Consider the following 24,808-nt stretch of genomic DNA (forward strand, 5'->3'; position numbering starts at 1 on the left):
CCAAATGTTTTCTCTGATAAGTGGATGCTGATACATAAGTTGGGGGAGGGGTAAGGGAAGAATGGAGGAATATTGGATTGTGTAGAGGGAAATGAGGGGAGGGGAGGAGGTGGAGGGAAGGAAAGATGGTGGAATGAGACAAACATCATTACCCTATGTACATGTATGATTACAAGAATGGTGTGACTCTATATCGTGTACAATCAGAAAAATGGAAAGTTATACTCCATTTGTGTGCAATGAATCAAAATGCATTCTGCTGTCATGTATAACCAAATAGAACAGACAATAAAAAGAACTATAGATTCCCAGGGCCTTCTCAAAAAAAATAACTATCAACATAGCAAGATAGTTTGTTACCTTGCAGGCTGTTGAAGATTTAAAACATCGATGATACATTTTATTGGAAAAGGTATAAGGAAAAAACATAGTCAAGCATCAGGGGTAGGGAGTGCAAATTGGGCACACTTTTGGAAGAAAGGTGGGCCAGTTCTATAAAAATGCACCACTCTTGACTCAGGTGTTTCTTATGTGGGATTTTATCTTATGGATATATACATAGACAAATTTAAAAAAAAGAATAGAAATAAGGGATATAGAGACAAGGAAAACAATAGAAAATATCTATGAAACTAAGAAGTAATTTTTTGAAAAAATTGACAAACCTTTAATAAGAAAAGACACATAGATTATAAATGAAAGAGGAGACATTACAATGGATAGCACAGAAATACAAAGAATCATACTACTATAAACAATTATACACCAACAAATTGGATAAACATGAAGAAATGGATAAAGTCCTAAAAACATGCTACCTTTCAAGAATGAATAATGAAGAAAAAGAAAATCAAAACAGATTAATAACAAAAAAAAACTGAATCGGGAATCAAAGAATTTTTTTTTTTTTTGTACTAGGATTGAACCCTGGAGGGCTTAACCACTGAGACACATCCCCAGCCCTATTTTGTATTTTATTTAGAGACAGGAGCTCACTGAGTTGCTTAGGGTCTTGCTAGGTTGCTGAGGCTGGCTTTGAACTCATGATCCTCCTGCCTCAGCTTCCCAAGCTGCTGGGATTATAGGCACGTGCCACTCAAAGAACTCTTAACAAAGAAAAGTCTCTGCCAAAGAAACAATTGGAACTAACAAGCAAATTCATTAAGCTGGAGGACACAAAACCAATGTAAAAACTCAGTTGCACTTCTTTACACTAACAATGAACTGTCTGAAAAGATGAGCAAAAGTCCATTTACAACAGTATCAAAATTAAATAACTGACCGTGCACAGTGGTGCATACTTGTAATCCCAGCAACTTGGGAGGCTGAAGTAGGAGGACTGAGTTCAAAGTCAGCTTTAGCAACTTAGCAAGGCCCTAAGTAACTTGGCAAGACCCCGCCCGTCTCTAAGTAAAATATTTTAAAAAGGGCTGGGGAAGTGGTTCAGTGGTTAAGTGCCCCAGGGTTCAATCCCTGGTACAGATTAAAAAAAAAAAAAAAAAAAAAAAAAAAAAAAAAGAAAAGAAAAAAAAAATTAACAGATACATCAACCAATGGAACTGGACAGAGAGACCAGAAATAAATCCATGCATCTAAGATCAACTGATTTTTTTTTTTTTTTTTTTTTTTTTTGTGGTGCTGGGGATTGAACTTAGGGCCTTGTGCATGCGAGGCAAGCACTCTACCAACTGAGCTATAACCCCAGCCATCGAATCATTTTTTACTGAAGTGTGAGGAACACACAATGGGTAAAGGAAAGTCTCTCCAATAAATGGTATTGGAAAAACTTGAAATCATATGCAGAAACAATTGGAACAGAATTATGAAATTGCAGAAGTATGAAATTGGACCTTTATCTCCCACTATATACAAAAATTAACTCAAAATGCACTAAAACTTAGAACAGAGACCTGAAACTCTTAAAACTACTAGAAGAAAAAACGGGAAAACCTTCTCAACACCGCTTTGTGCAATTTTTTTGCTATAATCTCAAAGGTACAAGCAAGAAAAGCAAAATGAACAAATAGAATTGAATCAAACAAAAAAAGGAAACAAAGACCTTCTGAGCAGCAAAGAAATAATTAATAGTAAAGATGACCCATGGAGTGACAGAACATGCTTACAAGGTATACATTGAATAATTTAATAATATCAAGATATATCAGATATCCAGAAAACTCAATAGCAAAAAAATAAATCCCCCAAATAGCCAAGTGTGGTGGCACTTGCCTATAATCTCAGCAACTCAGGAGGCTAAGGCAGGAGGATTATAAGTTTGAGGCCAGCCTTGGCAATTTAGCAAGAACCTGTCTTATAATACAACATAAAAAGGGCTAGTGGTAGAATGCCACTAGATTCAATTCCCAGTACCAAAACAAGAACAACAAAAATTCTAATTTAAAAATGGACATAGGATCTGAATAGACATTTCTCAAAATAAGACATGAAAAAGGACAATAGATACATGAAAAAATATTCAACATTATTACTCATCAGAGAAATATAAATCAAAATCATGTTATATCATCTCACGTGTTAGGATAACTACCAAAAGACAAATGGTAAGTGTTGGTGAGGATGTGGAGAAAAGGAACTCTTGCACACTGTTGGCGAAAACATAAACTGACATAGTCATTTTGGAAAACAGTATGGAGGTTCCTCAAAAAATTAAAAACAGGATTACATAGGATACGGCAGTCCCACTTCTGGATACAAATGAAACCAGTGTCTTTAAGAAATATATGTATTCCCATGTTTATTCATAACAGCCAAAAATGACATCAACCTAAATGTTCTTCAACAAATGGATAAAGAGAAGTGGTGTATACACGTATACACACACACACACACACACACACACACACACACACACACACACACAGCAGGTGGGGGAAGACTATTAGTCAAAAAAAGATGGAGGTGCTAGGGTTTTGGCTCAGTGGTAGAGTGCTTGCCTAGCACATGTGAAGCCCTGGTTTGATTCTCAGCACCACATAAAAATAAATAAAATATAGGTATTGTGTCCATCTACAACTAAAAAGATTTTTTTTAAAAAGATGGAAATCGTCATTTGCAACAATAGGGATGAATCTAGAGAACACTACACCAAGTGAAATAAACCAGGCACAGAAAGACAAATATTCCAATATTTCATTTGCATGTGGAAACTAAAACCATTAAACTAATATTAGCAGGGACTAGAATGACGGTTGCTATGTTCTGAGTGTTCGTGTCTCCCCACGTTCATATGTTGACACCTAATCCCCGATGTGATGGTTTTAAGATGTGGGCCTTCTGGAAAATTCAGCCCTGCTGAATAGCATTAGTGCCCTTATAAAAGAGGAGCAAAGGAGCTTGTTTGTCACTTCTACCATATTAGGACATGGGGAAGATGCCATTTATGAACTGGAAAGTGGGCCATTAACAGACATTGAAATCTACCTGTCTTGATTTTGGACTTCCCAGCCTCCAGAACTATAAACATTAAATTTCAAGGGTATGGCATTCTGTTATTGAACTAATATGGTTGTTGCTAGGGTTTTGGGGTGGGAGAAATGGAGAGACATTGGTGAAAGGGTTTAAAGTTTCAGTTATGCAGGATGAATAAGTTCTAGAGATCTATGGTACAGCACGCTGACTATAGTTAATTGTATACTTGAAATGTGGCAAGCTAAAGTAGATCTTAAATGTTCTCACCACAAAAAAGGTACAACTGTGAAATAGTGGATATGTTAATTAGCTTGATAGTAGTTATCATTTCAAGATATACAGGTATATTAAAACACCACCATGTAGGAAGGAAGTCACATTATCTGTTTGCAGATAACATGATTCTAATATAGAAAAACTTAAACACTCCACCAAAAGACTGTTAGAACTGATAAATGAATTTAATAAAGCTACAGGACACAAAATCAGCATGTGAATATTGGTAGCATTTTTTATACACCAATAACGAATCTGTTGACAAAGACATTTCACTCACAATAGCTACCACAATTATAAAATACATAGGAATAAATCTGAGGAAGGGAATGAATTTTGCAATGAAAATTACAGAACACTAATGAAAGAAATTGAAAACACACACACACACACACACACACACACACACAAATAACAAGAAAGACTTCCTGTGTTCACAGATTGGAAGAATTAATACTGTTAAAATGCCCACGCTACCTAAAGCAATTTACAAATTAAAAGCAATCCCCACCAAAACATCAATAGTATCCTTCACAGGAGTGTTTTTTTAAAAAACATTTTTAGTTGTCAATGGATCTTTTATTTATTTATATGTGGTGCTGAGGATGGAACCCAGGGCCTCACACATGCCAGACAAGCGCTCTACCACTGAGCCACAACCCCAGCCCCAGAATTTTTTAAAATCATAAAATTCACACAAAAGCACAAAAGACCCAGAATAGCCAAAGTAATCATGAGCGTAAGGACAAAGCAAGAGGTGTCATGATACCTCAACTCAAGACATACTACAGAACTTTAGTAAACAAGACAGAATGGTACTGTCATCAAAACTGACACATAGAATAATGGAACCGAACAGAAAACCCAGAAATAAATCCACACATCTATACCCAACTGATTCTTGACAAAGGCATCAAAAACATACAATGGAAAAATAACCTTTATAATACGTGATGCTGGGAAAACTGTATATCCATATGCAGAGGAATATATTCCTCACCATATAAAAAGATCAACTCAAAATGGATCAGACTTAAATATAAGTTCTGAAAGTATGAAAATACTAGAAGAAAACAAATGTTTCAAGACATTGGTATAAGCAATGACTGTTTGGATAAGATCCTGAAAGCAAAGGCAATAAAAGCAAAATTAGATGTATGCAATTATAAAAAAAACTAACAATCTTTGCACAGCAAAGGAAATAATTAATGGAGTGAAAAGACAACTTACAGAATGGGAGAAAATATTAGAAAACTATTCATCTGACAAGAGATTAATATTCAGAATATATAAGGAATTCAAAAACTTAAATACAAAACCCCCCAAATAGTCTTATTAAAAATGGGCAAATTATTTCTCAAAAGAAGACGAACAAATGGGCAAGAAGTATATGAAAAAAAAATGCTCAACATTACTAGTCATCAGGGAAATACAAATCAAAACCACAGTGAGAAATTGCCTCATTCTAGTAAGAATGGCTCTCATCAAAAAACCAGAAAATAACAGATGCTGGGAAGATACAGAGAAAATAGAACTTATTCACTATTAGTGGCATAGTACAGTCATTATGGAAAACAGTATGGAGGTTTGTCAAAAACTAAAAACAGATCTACCATATGACCTGGCTATGCAATGTCTGGGTATATATGCAAAGGAAATGAAATCAGATTATCAAAGAGATACCCGTACTCCCAAGCTTACTGCAGCACTATTCACAATAGCCAAGATATGAAATTAACCAAAGTGTACGTCAACAGATAACTGGATAAAGAAAATGTGTATACATACACAATGGAATATTATTCCGTCATGAAAGGAAACCCTGTCATTCACAGCAAAATGGATAAAACTGGAAGACATGACCTTAAGTGAAATAAACTGGATACAGAAAGACAAATGCCACATGTTCACACTCATACGTGGAAGCTAAAAAGTTGATCTCAAAGAAGGAGAGTGGAATAGTTACTAGAGACCAGGAAGGGTAGCATGGAGCAGACACAGAGGCTAGTTTATAAGGATATAAAAATATAACTAAGATAAGAATAAGTCCTAGTGTTCCACAGCATAGTAGGGTGACTGCAGTTGAGAACAAGCATATATTTTATGAAGAACTTAAAGAGAGGAATTCAAAGACCCAAAACATAAAGAAATAACAAGAAGAAGGAAATGCTAATTACCTTGATTTGGTCATTACACATTATATATGTGTACTAAATTATCACGCAGTACCATTATGTTAAAAAGAAAAAAAGGAAAGAATAAAAATGATATTGTGCACCTTAAATATCTACAACTTTCACTTTTTCAACTATACTTCAATAAATCTAGGTAAAAATGAAATGGAAGTGTATATATATATATATATATGAAATGGGAATATATATGATATATGTATATATATCCGATTGGTTTTAAATGTTGGAACCATCTAGAAGTAATGAATAGTCAATTACAAAATTCACTACTAAGAAGTAAACAAAATTGCACACAAAATATAGAATAAAAAATAAATTTCAATGGCAGGATTTAATAGTATCAGTGTTAATTATGTATCTGTTTTAATACAACAGCCAAAAATCCAGCAATCTTATAAACTTCAAGACTTGCAATAAATAGCTGGTATGATGTAAGTGTTCCAAAAGGTGTTTTAAATTAGCTAATTTATTATTATTTTTTCACCATATTGTAAACAAGTGGTCACAAAAGTTTTAAACTGAAGGACTTTGAAAAAAATAAAAATCACATATCCAAACCAAGTTTCAGGATAGTATGTAAACAATCCAGAGATGATTACTAAGTTCAGTGCTTAAAAATTTGTTCCAAGCATAATTCTGGGTCTCAGCTTCTTAGCCTGAAGAATGAAGACTGGTAATAACACAAATTATAAAATTCTTTTATGGCATTAAAATTTTTTTATGATTATACCTAGGAATGTACCATGAATTATTCTTTATTTGATCCACAGAAAAACTGGAATTTTTTGGGGGGGGGTCTGGTACCAGGGATTGAATTCAGGGGCACTCAACCTCTATGCCACATCCACAGCCTTTTTTCCTATTTTATTTAGAGACAGGGTCTCACTGAGTTGCTTAGGGCCTCGCTGTTGCTGAGGTTAGCCTTGAAATTGAGATCCTCCTGCCTCAGCCCCCCACAAGCCGCTGGGATTATAGGAGTGCACCACCACACCTGGCAAAACTATCAAATTTTTTGATAAAAAGTACCAAAAAATTATACTCATATTTTAAAATATATATTTATGAATTTATGGATTTATATATTCATTCACTAATCATCATATTCAAGTATGTGAGATTTTATAATTTGAATTACAGCATGACACTAATTTCTACTCAGGAGTTAACTTACATGTTAAAGATTATGAATGAGAGACAAACATAGGTATAGACATATAAATTGCATTATTTATAATTCAATTTAAAATAAAGGCATGGTTCAATGCTTCATATGTCTCTGCTTTCTGTTTTGTATACTTAATCATTAATCTTCCCATTTTAAAAAATCAAAGTAAATGAGTCATATCTTGCCAAGAAAGACATTTGGCTGCTCTTTGTATTTCATACTAATTTGGATTTTAATTTGTTTTTTAACTAGCAATTTATCAAGTACCTTTGTAAGGCTATGAAATTAAGTAAAATCATTCCAAATGTTTTAAATCAATAAAATATATTTTTACAAAAAAAGAAATACCCTTTCTCATTTGTTTTACAAGGGGGAGAATATAATCTGTATATCAAAATTAAAGCTCTGATCACAGATCACAAATATTTACAATACATACATTTGTGTACTTGTATATGATCTTCATTTTATATTTATCAAGGTAACCTGAATGAATAATTATGCTTTCAAATTAAAATTAAGGGGAGATGTGCCGTCTAGCAACAGAATGGAATGACTGACGTTAAGATCATAAGAAATGAATGTAATTTCCCAAGCATTCCAAAAGCGGGAATTGTTATGCTTTAATATTGTTAATGTAACATGACATTAACTTGTCTAGCTATACATGACCATTTTATAATTACATATTATTCATGCAACTAATTTCCTTTACCCTGAAAATTCTATGGCCATGTATATGTAAAGTGTTTTTAGGATCTGGTGTTTCACCTTAGGGGTAGAGTGCTTGCTTAGCAAGTTCTAGTCCCTGGGTTTCATCCCCAGCACCATACACACACACACACACACACACACACACACACGTTTCATCCCCAGCACCATACACACACACACACACACACACGTGCACATGTGTTTTAAAAAGAAAGTGAAATATGAAACAGTACTAATCTTAACAGAAAGTATACCCTTTTAAACTCATAAAGTCCTAAATACAGACCTACTAAAAATGTTAACTGTCTGTTGTAAAGATCTAAAGCGCCAGTCAAAATACCAAACTACTATGTATAGTAAATTGATATTATTTTCACACTAGAAAAACTATGAGGCCTTATTACTCTAGTAAGTCACTGGACCAGCCCAGTTCTTGACCTGTATTTGATCCATATATATGTGTGTGTGTATATAAAAGTTTATATATATAAAAGTTTAGGAATCACTGTCCTAAGGTGTAATTTTCACTAGTTCATAAATTATATGATATTACTTTGTATTTATTTGCATTAGAAATGACTTAGATATCTGAATAAAGATTTAGAAAATTCAAATTGCTATTGAAAAGTTTATTTATGTATTTACATAAGTAGAAAGCCAATAAATTTCTCACCTATTGTGGTAGATAACTGATATATCTCAATGGAATAATTGATATATCTCAATGGAATACAGTAAAAATAATTTTTCCCTAACGTTATAAGGTGGAGTAATCAAAATAATTCATTTGAGAAACAAAGAAAATACTATATAAAAACTTAAATTTAAAAATAACCACATTTTAAAGAATCTTCTCTTTTCATTTTTAGTAACTTTCAAATTATTTAATTAGTAATTTTCTATCCTAAAATGCTTATGTCAGAATTCTCATAACCTATGTCTCATATCTTATGTTTCATAACTTACGTCAAAATTCTCATACCTACTTATGTCAGAGAATAGTCATTCTAAACTCTGATTTTCTAATATAGCAAGACTTTATTTTGCTAAAACAGCTAATAGACACACACACCTGTGAAAATTCATGAGCATAGGGATGTTTTCATGTTTTAAAACACAGGACTAGAAAATACCTAAAGAAACATATGTATGGCTTTTGCTATTTTCCAATTTACCAATTTCAGAAGATATCTGGGCACTTCCAAATTAATCTAATATACAATAATGCATCAGTCCTTTGGAGTGCTCTGGATGCTAGAGATGCCTGAGAATTCTAGGACCATTTCATGTAGAATATCAGAAGTGTAGGTTTACTAAAGCAGAAAACAAGCTTAGTACCATCATCTAAAGATAATTCAAAATTTTGTGATAGAATAGTTTTCAAACACCTTATGCCAAGTATTTACTCACTTTAGTATTTCTTTAAATCTGAGAACTTAGGGGACAATATTATCTGAAATAACATTTACCTGAATGACTTTTTACTTTTAGACTCAATCATAATTACAAACAAATGATAGTTATTTTAATAAGATATGTGGATTTTTAAAAAATTAGAACTACTTGAAAATGAATGATTATATTTCTCATCACAAGGGCTTACAAGCAATTCAGTCATATACCTAGCACTAAAATCTGTAATAAAAAAAAAAAATCACAATTTGACCTATTCAACTTTTAATTTTAAAAAAATTTTTATTTTTTATTTTTTGGTACCAGAGACTGAACTCAGGGACACTAAACCACTAAGCCACATCCCCAACCCTTTTTTCTATTTTATTTAGAGTCAGGGTCTTGATGAGTGATGAGTTGCTTAGGGCCTCACTAAGTTGCTGAGGTTGACTTTGAACTTGCCATCCTCCTGCCTCAGCCTCACGAGCCACTGGGATTATAGGTATGGGCCACCGCACCCAGCCTACTTTTAAATTTTATACAATTTTTGTTTACATTCATTATATAGCGTTTATCTTACATAAAGGTAATATTTCTTTGTGAAGACATCCTAGAAAATTATTGCTTTCTAAAGAAACTTTTATCTACTGAAAAGAAAAATGATGTAAAGGAATCTGGACCCTTAAAACAATCTGTGTTAATTTTGAGATGGGGTATACCTATTTTGCCCAGGATGTCCTCAAACTTGTGAGACCAAGATCATCTTGTCTCAGCCTCCCAATTACCAAGTACCTGTATTACAGGTGTGCACCATTGCACCTAACTAAAACCACCTACTCTGAATATCCTCTCAAAGTCTGATGAAATCCTTACAAAGCCTGTTTCCACACTTGGGAATATAGACACCGGCTCCTTTGATTTAAAAAAAAAAAAAAAAAAAAGGTGCTGTGATGGGTAGAGTTGATAATGAGAAAATAAATCCCAGACTAAATTTTTTTCATTCAACTTTATCCACAGTTTGCATCGGTAATATACATTTAGTGTCCATTTACTTTTAAATGCATCAGAAAATCCATTATGATAGATCTGTGAGCAATACAAACATTTCTGAATTCTTCAAAAAATTCAGTTATAAAAGTCATTAAACTAGCATTCTATAAAGATAATTATTAAACAAATGGCATTGCATTTTTACTCCTTCTTTCAATTGTAACATATCCAACATCACTTCGTTCTTGTGCCATAGCCATAAAATTAAACAGAAAGAGCTATCTATTGAATTTTTTAGGGTCCAAAAATTTTAGTCTGATTAGTCAACCCTCATGAAATCACAAACCCACTCAAATAAAGAAAATCATTCTTAATTCAATAACTGATGAAGTAAATATGTAGTAACAATAAAAACATTTAGGATAAATTTTACACATAAAAACTACTAAAAGAAATACATCAGAACCTTGGTATAATGTTGTCCTCGGGGACTTGTGAAACTGCTTCAGAGGTGGTGCTGCCTTCTGACACAACAATAAATGAAATGTCATGGTATGGACCTCAGATGGACCCACCTTAATTGGAATTTTGATTAGCAAAAAGATTCTGGTGTATTTTCTCTTTAAAGGAATAATTAACTGACAAGGGAAATGCAATAAGGGAATGGCCTACGATTTCACTACTCCTTTAATGATATGAAATAGGAAAATACTTGTAAAATAATTAATACTAGATTAATAAGAAGAATTCTATAGCATGATAACTATGAAAGAAATATGAATGACTGCTGTAGGTTTTGGTGGTTACTTAATTTGTAACACTGTCAAATTTCTAAATTAGAGACTCTTCAACTAAGGTATGTACTGGCCATTTCTTACTTATATAATCTAAGTTTTCACTAGGGAGATCATGTCAATGAAGTTTGTTTTTTGTGTTTTTTAAAAGACACAACTGAAAAGGAATAATTAGCTCAAATATTTAAAGTAATAAATTACTAATAATTTAATTCTTAAACCTTACAGTCATAAGGAGCTTTACTTCTTTAAAAGCTCCAATTTGACCCTTGGGGAGTGTAAAGAATATCTGCATTCTAAAGCCAAAATTTAATTATATGGCTTCATGCCAACTGATCAAAAGTAGTAGAGTTGTTCCTAAATCAACCCTTACTATACCATTTGGCACACTAGTTTTTACCTTTTATATATACCCTTTGAAATACCCAGGCCAACATTTTTAATAAGTTGCATCCATATTAAGAGGTAACAAGTGCAAATGATCACATACTTAAGATATGATGCTTGGCTACTACAAAAGTAATTAAGGTTCTTTTATAGGAAAATGAATTATTCATTACAGTAATGTTTTTGAAAAATTCCCGCACTACTACCAACATAAATTTTTCCATCTCTAAGTCAAACAAGGACTTTGTGTAACACAGTATCTCATGAAAATATTTTTGGAACGGTCTGTGGTTAACTCAACATCAAGTTAATTGAGGAGCATAGTTGTATGAGATCCACAAATGGTCAGATTTTGATTAAAAACTTAGTCCTCAATTGCTGCTCTCTGAATATAGCTAAAGGCAGCACTAATGTAATGTTCCTGAAAATCAAGATACAAATCCAAACTTTGGCAGTTTTATCAAAATGTCCTTCATAATTAGTACTTCACTAGTTCTCAAAAATCTTACTGCTTTGTGTAACATTTTTGATACAGAAATAAAATACTCTTCAAATAATACACTTTAAAAATGATTAAGTTTTGCAAAATTAAATAGCATAAATTAAGCATATTAACATTTTTTGTTTTTGTTTTGCTTTGTTTTTTTACAACATGAAATAACCAATTTAAGGAAAACTGTAATGGACTAACTAAAAAAACCACAATGTTACAATGTGAGGCACATTTAAATCCTCACATAGCATTGACCTTACAAAACCTACTAAAATAGTTTAAAGTTCTGTTGACTCTATTGATACAAAAAAGAAATTGCAAAAATGCTTAAGACTATTATAAGAGTCATCAATTACACAGGCACTTCACATGTAAACAATCTACAGTACAACTGAAAATAGTTTGGCACCAACCTATAATACTAAAAGAATTTAATATAATGCCGGAGTTCTGTTTTTTCCTACTCATTTTTTTTCTAGAAAACTAAGAACAAAGATGAAAGAAGTTGTGTATAAACTAGAATTAGAAGTGTATTAAATAACTCAAATATAGAATTGTTTTAAATTGCTAAAAAATGATTACTGTTTTCCACATGTTTACTAGTATGTTATGATGTAAAAAAATTAAACTTAATGTGATTACTAACTTGGATACATATTTTAAATTCAGTATCAATCTGATTTTTGAAAAATAATCAAGGTTATTAACTGACAGTAAAAAGAGAATTTGACTTTATCAAAAACTCTTATTAAATTAATCCAGTTTTCCCCCAAAAGAAGCTTGGGCAATTCAAAGTTTCAATTTGATGTTTTAATGTAGTTTTGTAAAAACCCTAAGGCTTGACCTAAGGCAAATGATTTTTGACAGGACATTTTTATTCATGAATTTGAGATCTCTGAAATCACTTCAAATAAATGAAACTACACACTTATAATTTAAAAAAATATTATCAAGCCATAGAAAGTTGAGATGCCTTGGTCGTAGGTAATTCAAGGAGAGCCTGAACCGTGACACCAACTTTCACGAGACCTCGTTCTTCCAAAATATGATGAGGCAAACAGAGTCTTTCCTGGAAGAGAAAAAAGGATATTTGAACATTCAATTTTTTGGTGTGTGGTTAAACGGAAGTCGGAATCTGATTGGTTTTTTTGTGTGCAGTGCTGGGGATGGAACCCAGGGCCACATATGTTGCCAAAGGCTCTACTACTGAGTTACATCCCCAGCTCTCAGAACCAGATTTTTAAAATATACTTTCTGGAAAACTTCAAGTAAAAAAATGCACAATTCTGTTTTTTCTAGTAAATACTGTACTCTAAAATGTATTTTGGTTAACCTATACTAAGAAAAGGATTACAGAGGTTAGCTTTGTCTGAAATGCCCACTTTACACTTGAACCTCCTTCTCCACACAGAAAATATCTGTAAAGGAATGTCACCACTTCTGTATTTCCCATTCACTACTCAACCACTGCTATTTTATAGCGACCTGTAAAGAATCTGCCCACTAAAATTATTCTAGTAAAATAATCATCAATGCCTTCCTAAACATTAAATGTTGCACATGACTACTTGACTGCTGTATCATTTTGAGCCTTTAATTAATGCTTTCCTTGAAACCTTATCTCTTCCTTATGTTGTATGCCCTCATTCTTATTTCTTCAACTTTTCTGACAGCTAATGTGCAATAGTTTTCATTAACTTTCACCGATCCTCTTCTAATGTCCTAAATGCTTCCAAGGATTCTGTTGTCACTCTCTTCTCTTTTCACATTGTATTCATTCCTTGGTATTTTCATTTATTCTCTTAGTTTTAACTATCCCTTCCATCCTAATAACTTCCAAATCTTCATTTCCTCCCGAAATCTCTCTATCAAGCAAATGCAACTAGACAGTCAAACAGATGTCCAATAGACATATAAAGATCAATGTGTCCACAACGGAACTACTCCTATTAAATTAGTTTATCCTTTTGTATTTTATATCTTAGTTAAAGACTATTAAATCTCTACTGATATAAACATAGGAATCATAATAGCCCTCCCTGTCTTCCTTACTCCCTTAAGTTCATCAAATACTACTGATGATATCTTTAAAGAGTTCTCAAAAACTATGCCGGGCACCATGGTACATGCCTGTAATCTCAGAGACTTGGAAGGCTGAGGCAGGAGAATTGCAAGTTCAAGTACAACTTCAGCAGTGTAGCAAGACCCTATCTCAGAATAAAAAAAAAAGAGATGGAGCTCAGTGGTAAAGTGCCCCAGGGTTCAATCCCCTGTACTTCAAAATAAGTAAATAAAAATTAATAACAAGAGTTCCCTAAAAACTATTTTCTCATTTCCATTTTCAGTGCTACATTTAGTGCTCTTATAGTATTTTGCACACTTATTCAAATCACCTCTGAAGAGTATAATTAGAAAAGGAGAAACGTTTCAAATCAGGGACTTCAGTGCCTACCTTAGAAACTAGAAAAAGAGCAAATTAAATCATTGCCAAACAGAAATAAGGAAATAAGAAGACAGAGAAAAACAATTGAGTAAAAAGTAGAAAATGATAGAAAAAAAAAAGGAAACCAAAATTTAGCTCCTTGAGAAGAATTAAAAAAATTCATAAGCCTTTATTTAGGTCAATTAGGAAAAAGAGAATATACAACTTAGCAATATCGGTAATAACAGAAGTGACTTCACAAGATATTCTACAAATACAATGATAATAAGGAGATACTATAAACACTGTTATAAAAATAAGTTTGACAAATTAGAAGAAATTGATGAATTCTCTGAAAGATAAAATATACTAAAACTCACATAAGAATAGATAACCAGAATAGATCTCTGTTAAAGAAATTTAAACTGTAGTATAAAACATTCCCACAAAGAAAATCCCTGGTCTAATCTTTAGCAATTATAGAAATGCAAATCAAACCTACACTGAGATTCCATCTCACTCCAATTAGAATGGTGACTATCAAGAATACAAGCAACAATAAATGTTGGCCAGGATGTAGGGAAAAGGGTACACTCATACATTGCTGGTGGGACTGCAAATTACTGCAACCACTACAGAGAACAGTATGAAGATTCCTCCGAAAACTTGGAATGGAATCACCATTTGACCCAGCTATCCCACACCTCACCATATACTCAAAGGACTTAAAATCAGCATACTACAGTGATGCAGCCACATCCATGTTTATAGCAGCTCAATTCATGACAGCAAAACTATGGAACCAACCTACATGTCCTTCAACAGATGAATGGATAAAGAAAATGTGGTACATATACACAATGGAATATTAGCCTTAAAGAAGAATGAAATTATGGCAATTGCTAGTAAATGGATGGAACTGGAGAATATCATGCTAAGTGAAATAAGTCAATCCCAAAAAAACAAAAGCCAAATGTTTTCTCTGATATGTGGATGATAATTCACAATAGGTGGGGGAGAATAAAGGTAATTTGGACTAGACAGAGGGGAATGAAAGAAGGGGAGGGGACATGGGGTAGGAATGATAGTAGAATGAATCAGACATCATTACCCTATATGAATGAGAAGTTATACTCCCATTTATGTATGATTGTCAAAATGCATTCTATTGTCATGTATAATTACTTAGAACAAGTAATATATATACTTAAGAATATATATATATATGTATATATATATATATGTATATATATATATATGTATGTATGTATATATCTTTCTTTAAAAGACATCTGGGGCTGGAGATGTAGCTCAGTGGTACAATGTTTGCCTAGCATAAGTGAAACCCTGGGATAGACCCCCAGTACTGCTAAATAAATAACATGGTAAAAGAAAAAAAGAAGAAGAAAATCCCTGGCCTAGATAGGTTATTAATAAATTTAATTCAATATTTTAAAAAGAAATAATATCAATTCTACCCAAATGTTTGAGAAAAATGAGGAGGAAGGAATACACATTCCAGGAAGTCAGCTCTACCTTAATACCAACAAAGACATTAAAAGAAAACTAAAAACCAGTATTCTTATAAACATACAAGCAAAAATCTAAACAAAATTTTAACAAACTGAATCCGAAAACATAAAAAACAATACCATGAACAACAACAAAATCCACCATGGGCAAGTGGGGTTTAACTGAAGAATGGAGGGTTGAATTAACATTTGAAAATCAATGTGATTTACAATAATAACAGACTAAAATGAAAATAACATGCTCATGTCAATTGATAAAGAAAAAATACTTGATGAAATCCAAGATCCATTTGATAAGAATTTCAGGAAACTAAGAATGTAAGAGAACTCCCTAAACCTCATATAGATCACCAATGAAAAACCCACAGCTAACATCATACTTAAGGGTGAAAGATTGGTATTTTCCTCAAAAAATCAGAATAAGGCAAGGATGTCCATGCTTGCCATTTGTATTCAATATTGTGCTAGGATATCTGGCCAGGGTAATCAGGCAAGAAAAGACAAGACATTCACATCAGAAAGAAAGAAGAAAAGCTGTTTCTATTCATAGAAAACATGAACAACCATGTACAAAATTCTGTGAAATCTACAAAAAGCTGCTAACACTAATAAGTAAGTTTAGCAAGATTGTAAAATATAGATTAATATATAAAGACTGATTATATTTCTATATATTAGAAACAAAGAATGAAATATTAAATTATAACCAAATAATCACATAAAATAGTATGCAAAATATGAAATTATAAAATATTTCATATTTTATATGAAAAGGATAAATATCCAAGATCTATATAGTGAAAACTATAAAAAATTGTTGAGGGAATTAAAGAACACCCTAGTAAGGATATACTTGGTATGTGGAAAGACTTGATATTGTTAAGATATCATTTTACCTATATTGTTCTATATATTAAACACAACTTCTATAATAATCTAATTTTTTATTTTTGTGTAGAAGTTGACAAACTATTCTAGATTTATATGAAAATGCAAAGGACCCAGAATAGCCAAAATAGTTATAAAAACAAAGAAAAAAGTCAGAGTGCTAATACTACTTGATTTCAAAATGTATAGTAAGCAAAATGTTTTACCAATGTACACACAGGGGGAACAGGTCAATGGAACAAAACAAAGAATCCAGAAATAGACCCACAGATAAATGGACAAATGGTTTTTGATACAGATGCAAAGGAAGATGAATGAAGAAAGAACAGATTTTTTAAACAGACGTTGCAGGAAAAACTGGATACTCATAAAGAAAAAAATGAATGCAGGGAAACTCCTTGAATTCATGAAAGAGCAGCTACAAAACAAACCACAGTTGATATCATACTAAAAGATGCAAACCAAAATGCTTTCCTTACAATCAACAATAAGGTGGCACACATCTGTAATCCCAGGAGCTCAAGAGGCTGAGGCAGGAGGATCACAAGTTCAAAGCCAGCCTCAGCAACTCAGTGAGGCCCTAAGCAACTTATCAAGACTCTGTCTCTAAATGAAACATAAAAAAGGGTTGGGGATGTGGCTCAGTGGTTAAGCACCCCTGGGTTTAAACCATGGTACCAAAATAAAGAACATCAACAGGAAATAATTGAGAGTTCAGAAGTGAAGCCTTACATTTACTGTCAACTAACTTTTGACAAGGGTACCAAGACAATTCAATGGGAGGAAGAAGAGTTTTATCAACAAATGGTGCTAGGAAAACTAGATATCTGCATGCAAAAGAATGACTTTGGAACACCTCACACCATGCACAAAACTGAACTAAAAAAAGGATTGTAAACTTAAATGTAAGCACTAAAACTACAAAACTTTTAGAAGAAAATATAGGTGTAAATCTTCATGACCTTGGATTAGGTAATGTCTTCTCAGTTATACTATCTACATCACAAGCAATGGAAGAAAAAAGGAAAAACTGGGCCTCATCAAATAAAAAACTTTTGTGCTGCAAATGATAACATTGAGAAAGTGAAAAGAGCGGGGCGCAATGGCACACATCTGTAATCCCAGCCTCTCCAGAGGTTGAGGCAGGAGGATCTTGAGTTCAAAGCCAGCCTCAGCAAATGTGAGACACTAAGCAACTCAGTGAGAGTTGCTTAAAATATAAAATAGGGTTGAGGATGTGTCTCATTGCTTGAGTGCCCCTGAGTTCAATCCCCAGTACCAAAAAAAAAAAAAAAAAAAAAAAGTGAAAAGACCACCCACAGAATAGAAGAAAATAAATGCAAATCCTATACCTCATAATTTATTTGTATTTGAAATATGTAAAGAACACCCATAACTCAATAAATGAATAATTCAATTAATAAATGGACACAGGATTTGAATACACATTTCTTCAAAGAATATGCACAAATTATCAATAAGCATATGAAAAGATGTTCAACATCATTTACTATTAGAAAAATGCAAATTGAGACCATAATGAGTTATTACTTTGTACCTGCTAGGATGGCTAGGATAAAATAGGTGGACGATAACCACTGTTGGTGAGGATGATGAGAAATTAGAACCCTAACTCATTGCTGGTGGGTATGTAAAATGGTGCAGCCACTTTGGAAAACATTTTGGCAGTTCTTCAAAAAGATAAACATAGAGTTACCATGATCTAACAATTCCACTAGTAGGTACATAACAAAGAGAACTGGAAGTAAGTGTTCAAATGAAAATGTGTTCATAGATGTTCACAGCAGCAGTATTCATAATAAATGATGAATAGTAACAACCCAAATGTCCATTAACTGATAAATGGATAAACAAAATGTGGTATATGCATACAATGGAATACTACTCAACGTTAATAAGAAATAAAGTTCTATTTTATGCTACAACATAATGAACCTTGAAAACATTATACTGGAAAACATTAAGTGAAAAAAGTCACACACAAAAGACTCCATAATGTATGATTTCATTATATATAATTTTCAGAATAAGCAAATACATGGAGACAGAACAGGAAGAGATAGTTAATGGGTAAGGGATTTCTTTCTAGGGCAACAAAAGTATTCTACACTTTGATTATTATGACTACTGCCCAATTCTATGACTATACTAAGAACTGTTTAATTGTATATTTCAAATCAGCAAATGCTATGGTATGTGAATTATATTTCAGGAAAGATTTTACCTTAGGTTTGACAAAAAAAGACAATCCACTGAAAAAAAATGGAAAAAGAAAAAAAGACAAACTGTACTTCAAAACTTTAAAATTCCTGCTCTTTGAAAGACACTAAGTGGAATTAAAAGACAATTCAAAACTAGGATACAATATCAGCAAGTCATAGGTCTGATAAAGAACTTTGTCCATAATTTACAAAGAACAACCCAATTTTAAAAATAGACAAATATTAGAAAACTATACATCAAAAAAGTAAGTTATAGTAAAAAAAAAATAGATAAAAGATTATAAAATACACTTCCAAAAAGAAGATATACAGATGGCAAATAAGCGCTTGAAAAGATGATCAGGGAAGTGCAAATTAAAACTGCATTGGGAAGTCAATACAAACCTATTTACAATGATTAAAAATTTAAAAAGGTCAAGCATACAGAATTGGTGAGGATACAGAGAAAATGAAATCTTGTATACTGCTGAATCTCATATAGCAGTGTGAAATGGTACACATGCTTTAGAAGAGAATTTTGTACTTTCTTAAAATGTTAAGCACCTACCCACTAAAGGTCGGTCCAGGTATTCCACTGTTAGGTATTTACCAAAAAATTGAAGAATACAAATATCCATACAAAGACTTGTATACTACTGTATATAGCAGCTTTATTTTTATAGCCCCTAAAACTGAATCCAAATGTTCTCCAACAGGTTAATGGATCAACTAATTGTGAAATTCTACTCAGAAACAAAACAGAAAGGTCTATTTAAATATGCAACAAAACTGACAAGTCTCAAATAATTATGTCAAGTAAAAGAAAGAAAAAACATCAAACACATTGTATTATTCCATTAATATAAAAGCTCTAGAAAAATGCAAACTAATCTATGATGTTAGAAAGCCAATTAGTGTTTGCCTGGAGAAGGAAGGATTGCAAAGGGAGAGGAAGAAACTTTTGGAGATAATGGATAAGTTCAATACTTTCATGGTGATGATGATTTCATGGTGTAAGTATATATCGAAATTTATCAGGGTTGAGGATGGTGGAGTGCTAGCCTAGCATGTGTGAGGCCTTGGGTTCAACACACCAGCACCACATACCCCAAAACGTATCAAACCGCATACTTTGTTTACATGCCCTTTATTTTATGCCTATTATTATCACAGTAAGGCTGTTAAAAACTAGAAAATACCCTAGAACAAAAAGAATCAAATGAAAAAGATTGTATGTTACCATTTCTGTAAATGAAAATGCAAAATGAGAAAATAAATGTAATATAATAATAGCTGGAAAAAATGTCCTAAGTTTTCTATTTTCTCACTAAGAGAAAGGATGCAAAAAAGAACTAACCAGGATCTTTAAGAATTAAAAATTTAAGACGTCATATGTTAAGCACAGAGAAGAGGTAATTTAGAGAACAGCAAGTAGTTACTGAATTTCACAATAATTCCCAGATTACATGTACATTATATTTGCTTACTTGAAGAAAGAGGCGAAAGTGGAATCTTAAGATTACGGTGACACTGTTCAAAAGATTTTAACAAGCACAAATTGATTGTGTTCTGCTTACAATGTGATTTCCCTCATCAATCAGTCATGCTGAGATTAGGTTTATAAAGTTTTTTTTTTAAGGGTAACTTTTTTTTTCCTTTTTTTGATGGTGCTGGGGATCGAACCCAGGGCCTTTTTCACAGTAGGCAAGCACTCTACCAACTGAGCTATAGCCCCAGCTCCTTAAAGGTAACATTTTTATTAAACATTTTTGTTATCTATTTACAATACTGCTTTTGTAACAGATCAACTTCCTGGAAAGATGTCTTTCACAGAATTGCTTTCACCTCCCCTCCCTAATCTTTTAGGAACCCACCCTTTTTCTATGTATTCTGAACTTCTGAAAGAAGCCCTGTAATGTCCCCTTTCTCCTCCCTTCTAGGAATTGACTTGCAGAAAAGCAAAGTGGGTATCTGAAAGGAAAATGGCAGATGCTGGCCCCAGGAAGTCGAAGTCAGGATTCCTTTCAATGAGGAAGAAAATAGGAGCCCAGGAAAGAAAGACCTGCCCATTACCTCACATGGCCTCCTTTTCTCCCACAAAAGCCCTTCATGCCCTTGAGCCCCCAGAGATAGAAATTTGAGGTGGGGAGGAAGCCTCTCTGTCTTCTTTGGGGCTGGCTTTGAATAAACCTGTTTTCTTCCACTAATTTTAGTCTCCCAAGTCTTTGGGTGAGCAGCAAGTAATAGAACCTTAAATTTGGATAAGAGTTTAATCATTAATTTTATAATACTATAATTATTATGTGAAACACAAGCTCATTTGTACAAATTTCAAAGTTTGCCCATTGCAGATATTATCATAAAATACACTAACATTTCCGATCTGACATTTTAAATAAGGTTAAAACACTGTTACACTAATGCCAATCATTTTTTCTTTTTGTATCAGTTTTCTCTTAATCGCAATATGGATTTGGTGGGCAGCCAAGCCTCTGGTTTGGTGGGGAGATTAACACCAAGAGAAGGATCCAAGATGGCGGCCTAGAGGGAGACTGCACCCCTAGTCGCTCCAGAACCCAGGAGTTAAGAAGGGGAGGCATTGAGAGACTCGGACTGAAATAGAGCCACAGGTGAGTCGGCCCACTGGGTAAAGTTTGGCCCGGGTGGCAGGCCCAGATAGAGGTGGCTTATTGGAGCCGGGCAGGGCAGCTAGAGTCTTCCCAAGGTAGCCTTCCACACTCCGGCAGTGGGCTCCTCCCACACGGCCAGCTGCACGGCGCAGGCCCACAGTGAGAGCATTTCCGCACAGAGCCAGTTCCAAACCGTGGAACCAGTAGGGGGCTAGGGGCAGTTTTCTTCGGATGAGCTGCTTTATCAGATTCCTCCAAGACATCAGGCTACTGAAGGCTGGGAGGTGATACACTGGAAATCTACCGGGACACTATAAGCCAATAGTGGAAAACTGCAATATCTCAGGGTCCCACTGACAACTGACCAATATGAGAAAACAAGGGAAGAAAATGTCCCAAACAAACCTAGATACTACATCAATAAAACCCAATGACAGCACAACAGAAGAAATGTCAGAAAGGGAGTTCAGAATGTACGTAATTAAAACGATCAGGAAAGCTAATGAGGAGATGAAAGAGCAAATGCAGGCATTGAAGGAGGAGATGAAAGAGCAAATGCAGGCATTAAATGATCGCACCAATCAACAGTTAAAAGACCAAATACGGGAAGCAAGAGATCATTTCAATAAAGAGTTAGAGATACTGAAAAAAAAAACAAACTGAAATACTTGAAATGAAGGAAACAATAAACCAAGTTAAAAACTCCATAGAAAGCATAACCAATAGGATAGAACACCTGGAAGACAGAACCTCAGACATTGAAGACAAATTATTTAATCTTGAAAGCAAAGTTGGCCAAACAGAAAAGATGGTAAGAAATCATGAACAGAATCTCCAAGAACTATGGGATATCATGAAAAGGGCAAATTTAAGAATTATTGGGATTGAGGAAGGCTTAGAGAAACAAACCAAAGGAATGAACAATCTATTCAATGAAATAATAACAGAAAATTTCCCAAATCTGAAGAATGAAATGGAAAACCAAGTACAAGAGGCTTATAGAACTCCAAACATACAAAATTACAACAGACCCACACCAAGGCACATTATTATGAAAATACCTAACATACAAAATAAAGACAGAATTTTAAAGGCCGCGAGAGAAAAGAATCAAATTACATTCAGAGGGAAACCAATAAGAATATCAGCAGATTTTTCAATCCAGACCCTAAAAGCTAGAAGGGCCTGGAACAACATTTACCCAGCCCTGAAAGAAAACGGATGCCAACCAAGAATCTTATACCCAGCAAAACTTACCTTCAAATTTGACGATGAAATAAGATCCTTCCATGATAAACAAAAGCTAAAGGAATTTACAAAAAGAAAGCCAGCATTACAGAACATTCTCAGCAAAATATTCCATGAGGAAGAGATGAAAAACAACGATGCAAATCAGCAACAGGAGGCGCTAGCCTAAAGGAATAGCCAAATAAAGGAGAAACCAAATCATGTCAAAAACAAATATGAGTCAATTGACTGGGAATACAAATCATATCACAATAATAACCCTGAATGTTAATGGCCTGAATTCATCAATCAAAAGACACAGACTGGCAGATTGGATTAAAAAGAAAAATCCAACAATATGCTGCCTGCAAGAGACTCACCTCATAGAAAGAGACACCCATAGACTAAAGGTGAAAGGATGGGGAAAAACATACCATGCACATGGACACAGCAAAAAAGCTGGAGTATCCATCCTCATCTCAGATAATGTGGACTTCAAACCAAAACTAATCAGAAGGGATAAAGAAGGACATTACATGCTGCTTAAGGGAAGCATAAGTCAGCAAGACATAACAATCATAAATATCTATGCCCCGAACATTGGCTCATCCACGTACGTCAAACAAATCCTTCTCAATTACAGAATTCAAATAGACCACAACACAATAATACTAGGCGATTTTAACACACCTCTCTCACCACTGGATAGATCGTCCAAACAAAAATTGAATAAAGAAACTATAGATCTCAACAACACAATCAGCAATTTAGACTTAACAGACATATATAGAATATACCATCCAACAAAGAACGAATACACTTTCTTCTCAGCAGCACATGGATCCTTCTCTAAAATAGACCATATTTTATGCCACAAAGCTACTGTTAGCAAATACAAGAAGATAGAGATACTACCTTGTACTCTATCAGATCATAATGGATTGAAATTAGAAATAAATGACAGAATAAAAAACAGAAACTTCTGCAATACCTGGAGACTAAATAATACACTATTATATGATGAATGGATAACAGAAGACATCAGGAGGGAAATAAAAAAATTCTTAGAAGTAAACGAGAACAAAGACACATCATATCAAAATCTCTGGGACACTATGAAAGCAGTACTTAGAGGAAGATTTATTTCATGGGGTGCATTCAAAAAAAGAAGTAGAAATCAACAAATAAACGACTTAACACTACAGCTCAAAGCACTAGAAAAAGAAGAGCAGACCAATACCAAAAGTAGTAGAAGACAGGAAATAGTTAAAATCAGAGCCGAAATCAATGAAATCGAAACAAAAGAAACAATTGGAAAAATTAACAAAATAAATAGTTGGTTCTTTGAAAAAATAAATAAAATTGATAAACCCTTAGCCACACTAACAAAGAGAAAGAGGGAGAAAACTCAAATTACTAAAATTCGGAATGAACAAGGAAACATCACAACAGACACGAGTGAAATACAAAACATAATTAGAAGCTATTTCAAAAATCTATACTCCAACAAAACAGAAAACCTCGAAGACATCAACAAATTTCTAGAGACATATGAACTACCTAAACTGAACGAGGAGGACATACACAACTTAAATAAACCAATTTCAAGCAATGAAATAGAAGAGGTCATCAAAAGCCTACCAACAAAGAAAAGTCCAGGACCAGATGGGTTCTCAGCCGAGTTCTACAAAACCTTTGAAGAAGAGCTCATTCCAATACTTCTCAAACTATTCCATGAAATAGAAGAGGAGGGAACCCTACCAAACTTGTTCTATGAAGCCAATATCACCCTGATACCTAAACCAGACAGAGACACATCGAGGAAAGAAAATTTCAGACCAATATCCTTAATGAATATTGATGCAAAAATTCTCAACAAAATTTTAGCAAATCGCATACAAATATATATTAAAAAGATAGTGCACCACGATCAAGTGGGTTTTATCCCAGGGATGCAAGGTTGGTTCAACATTTGGAAATCAATAAATGTCATTCACCATATCAACAGACTTAAAGTTAAGAATCACATGATTATTTCAATAGATGCAGAAA

General features: G+C 33.5%; 1 protein-coding gene across 7 annotated transcripts in view; it reads right to left on the reverse strand.

Annotated features, from left to right (window-relative positions):
- Positions 1-10,179: 10,179 nt before the first annotated feature.
- Positions 10,180-24,808, reverse strand: part of Lrch2 (leucine rich repeats and calponin homology domain containing 2) — a 129,790-nt gene continuing 115,161 nt past the window's right edge. For all 7 annotated transcript variants that reach the window (XM_047536784.1, XM_047536783.1, XM_047536782.1 and 4 more), the window contains one exon: positions 10,180-12,904. In XM_047536784.1, the coding sequence (XP_047392740.1) occupies positions 12,785-12,904 (120 nt within the window). In that variant the 3' untranslated portion in view covers positions 10,180-12,784. The remainder of the gene's footprint in view (positions 12,905-24,808) is intronic.

The sequence above is a fragment of the Sciurus carolinensis genome, chromosome X (assembly GCF_902686445.1).
Source record: "Sciurus carolinensis chromosome X, mSciCar1.2, whole genome shotgun sequence".
NCBI lineage: Eukaryota > Metazoa > Chordata > Mammalia > Rodentia > Sciuridae > Sciurus > Sciurus carolinensis.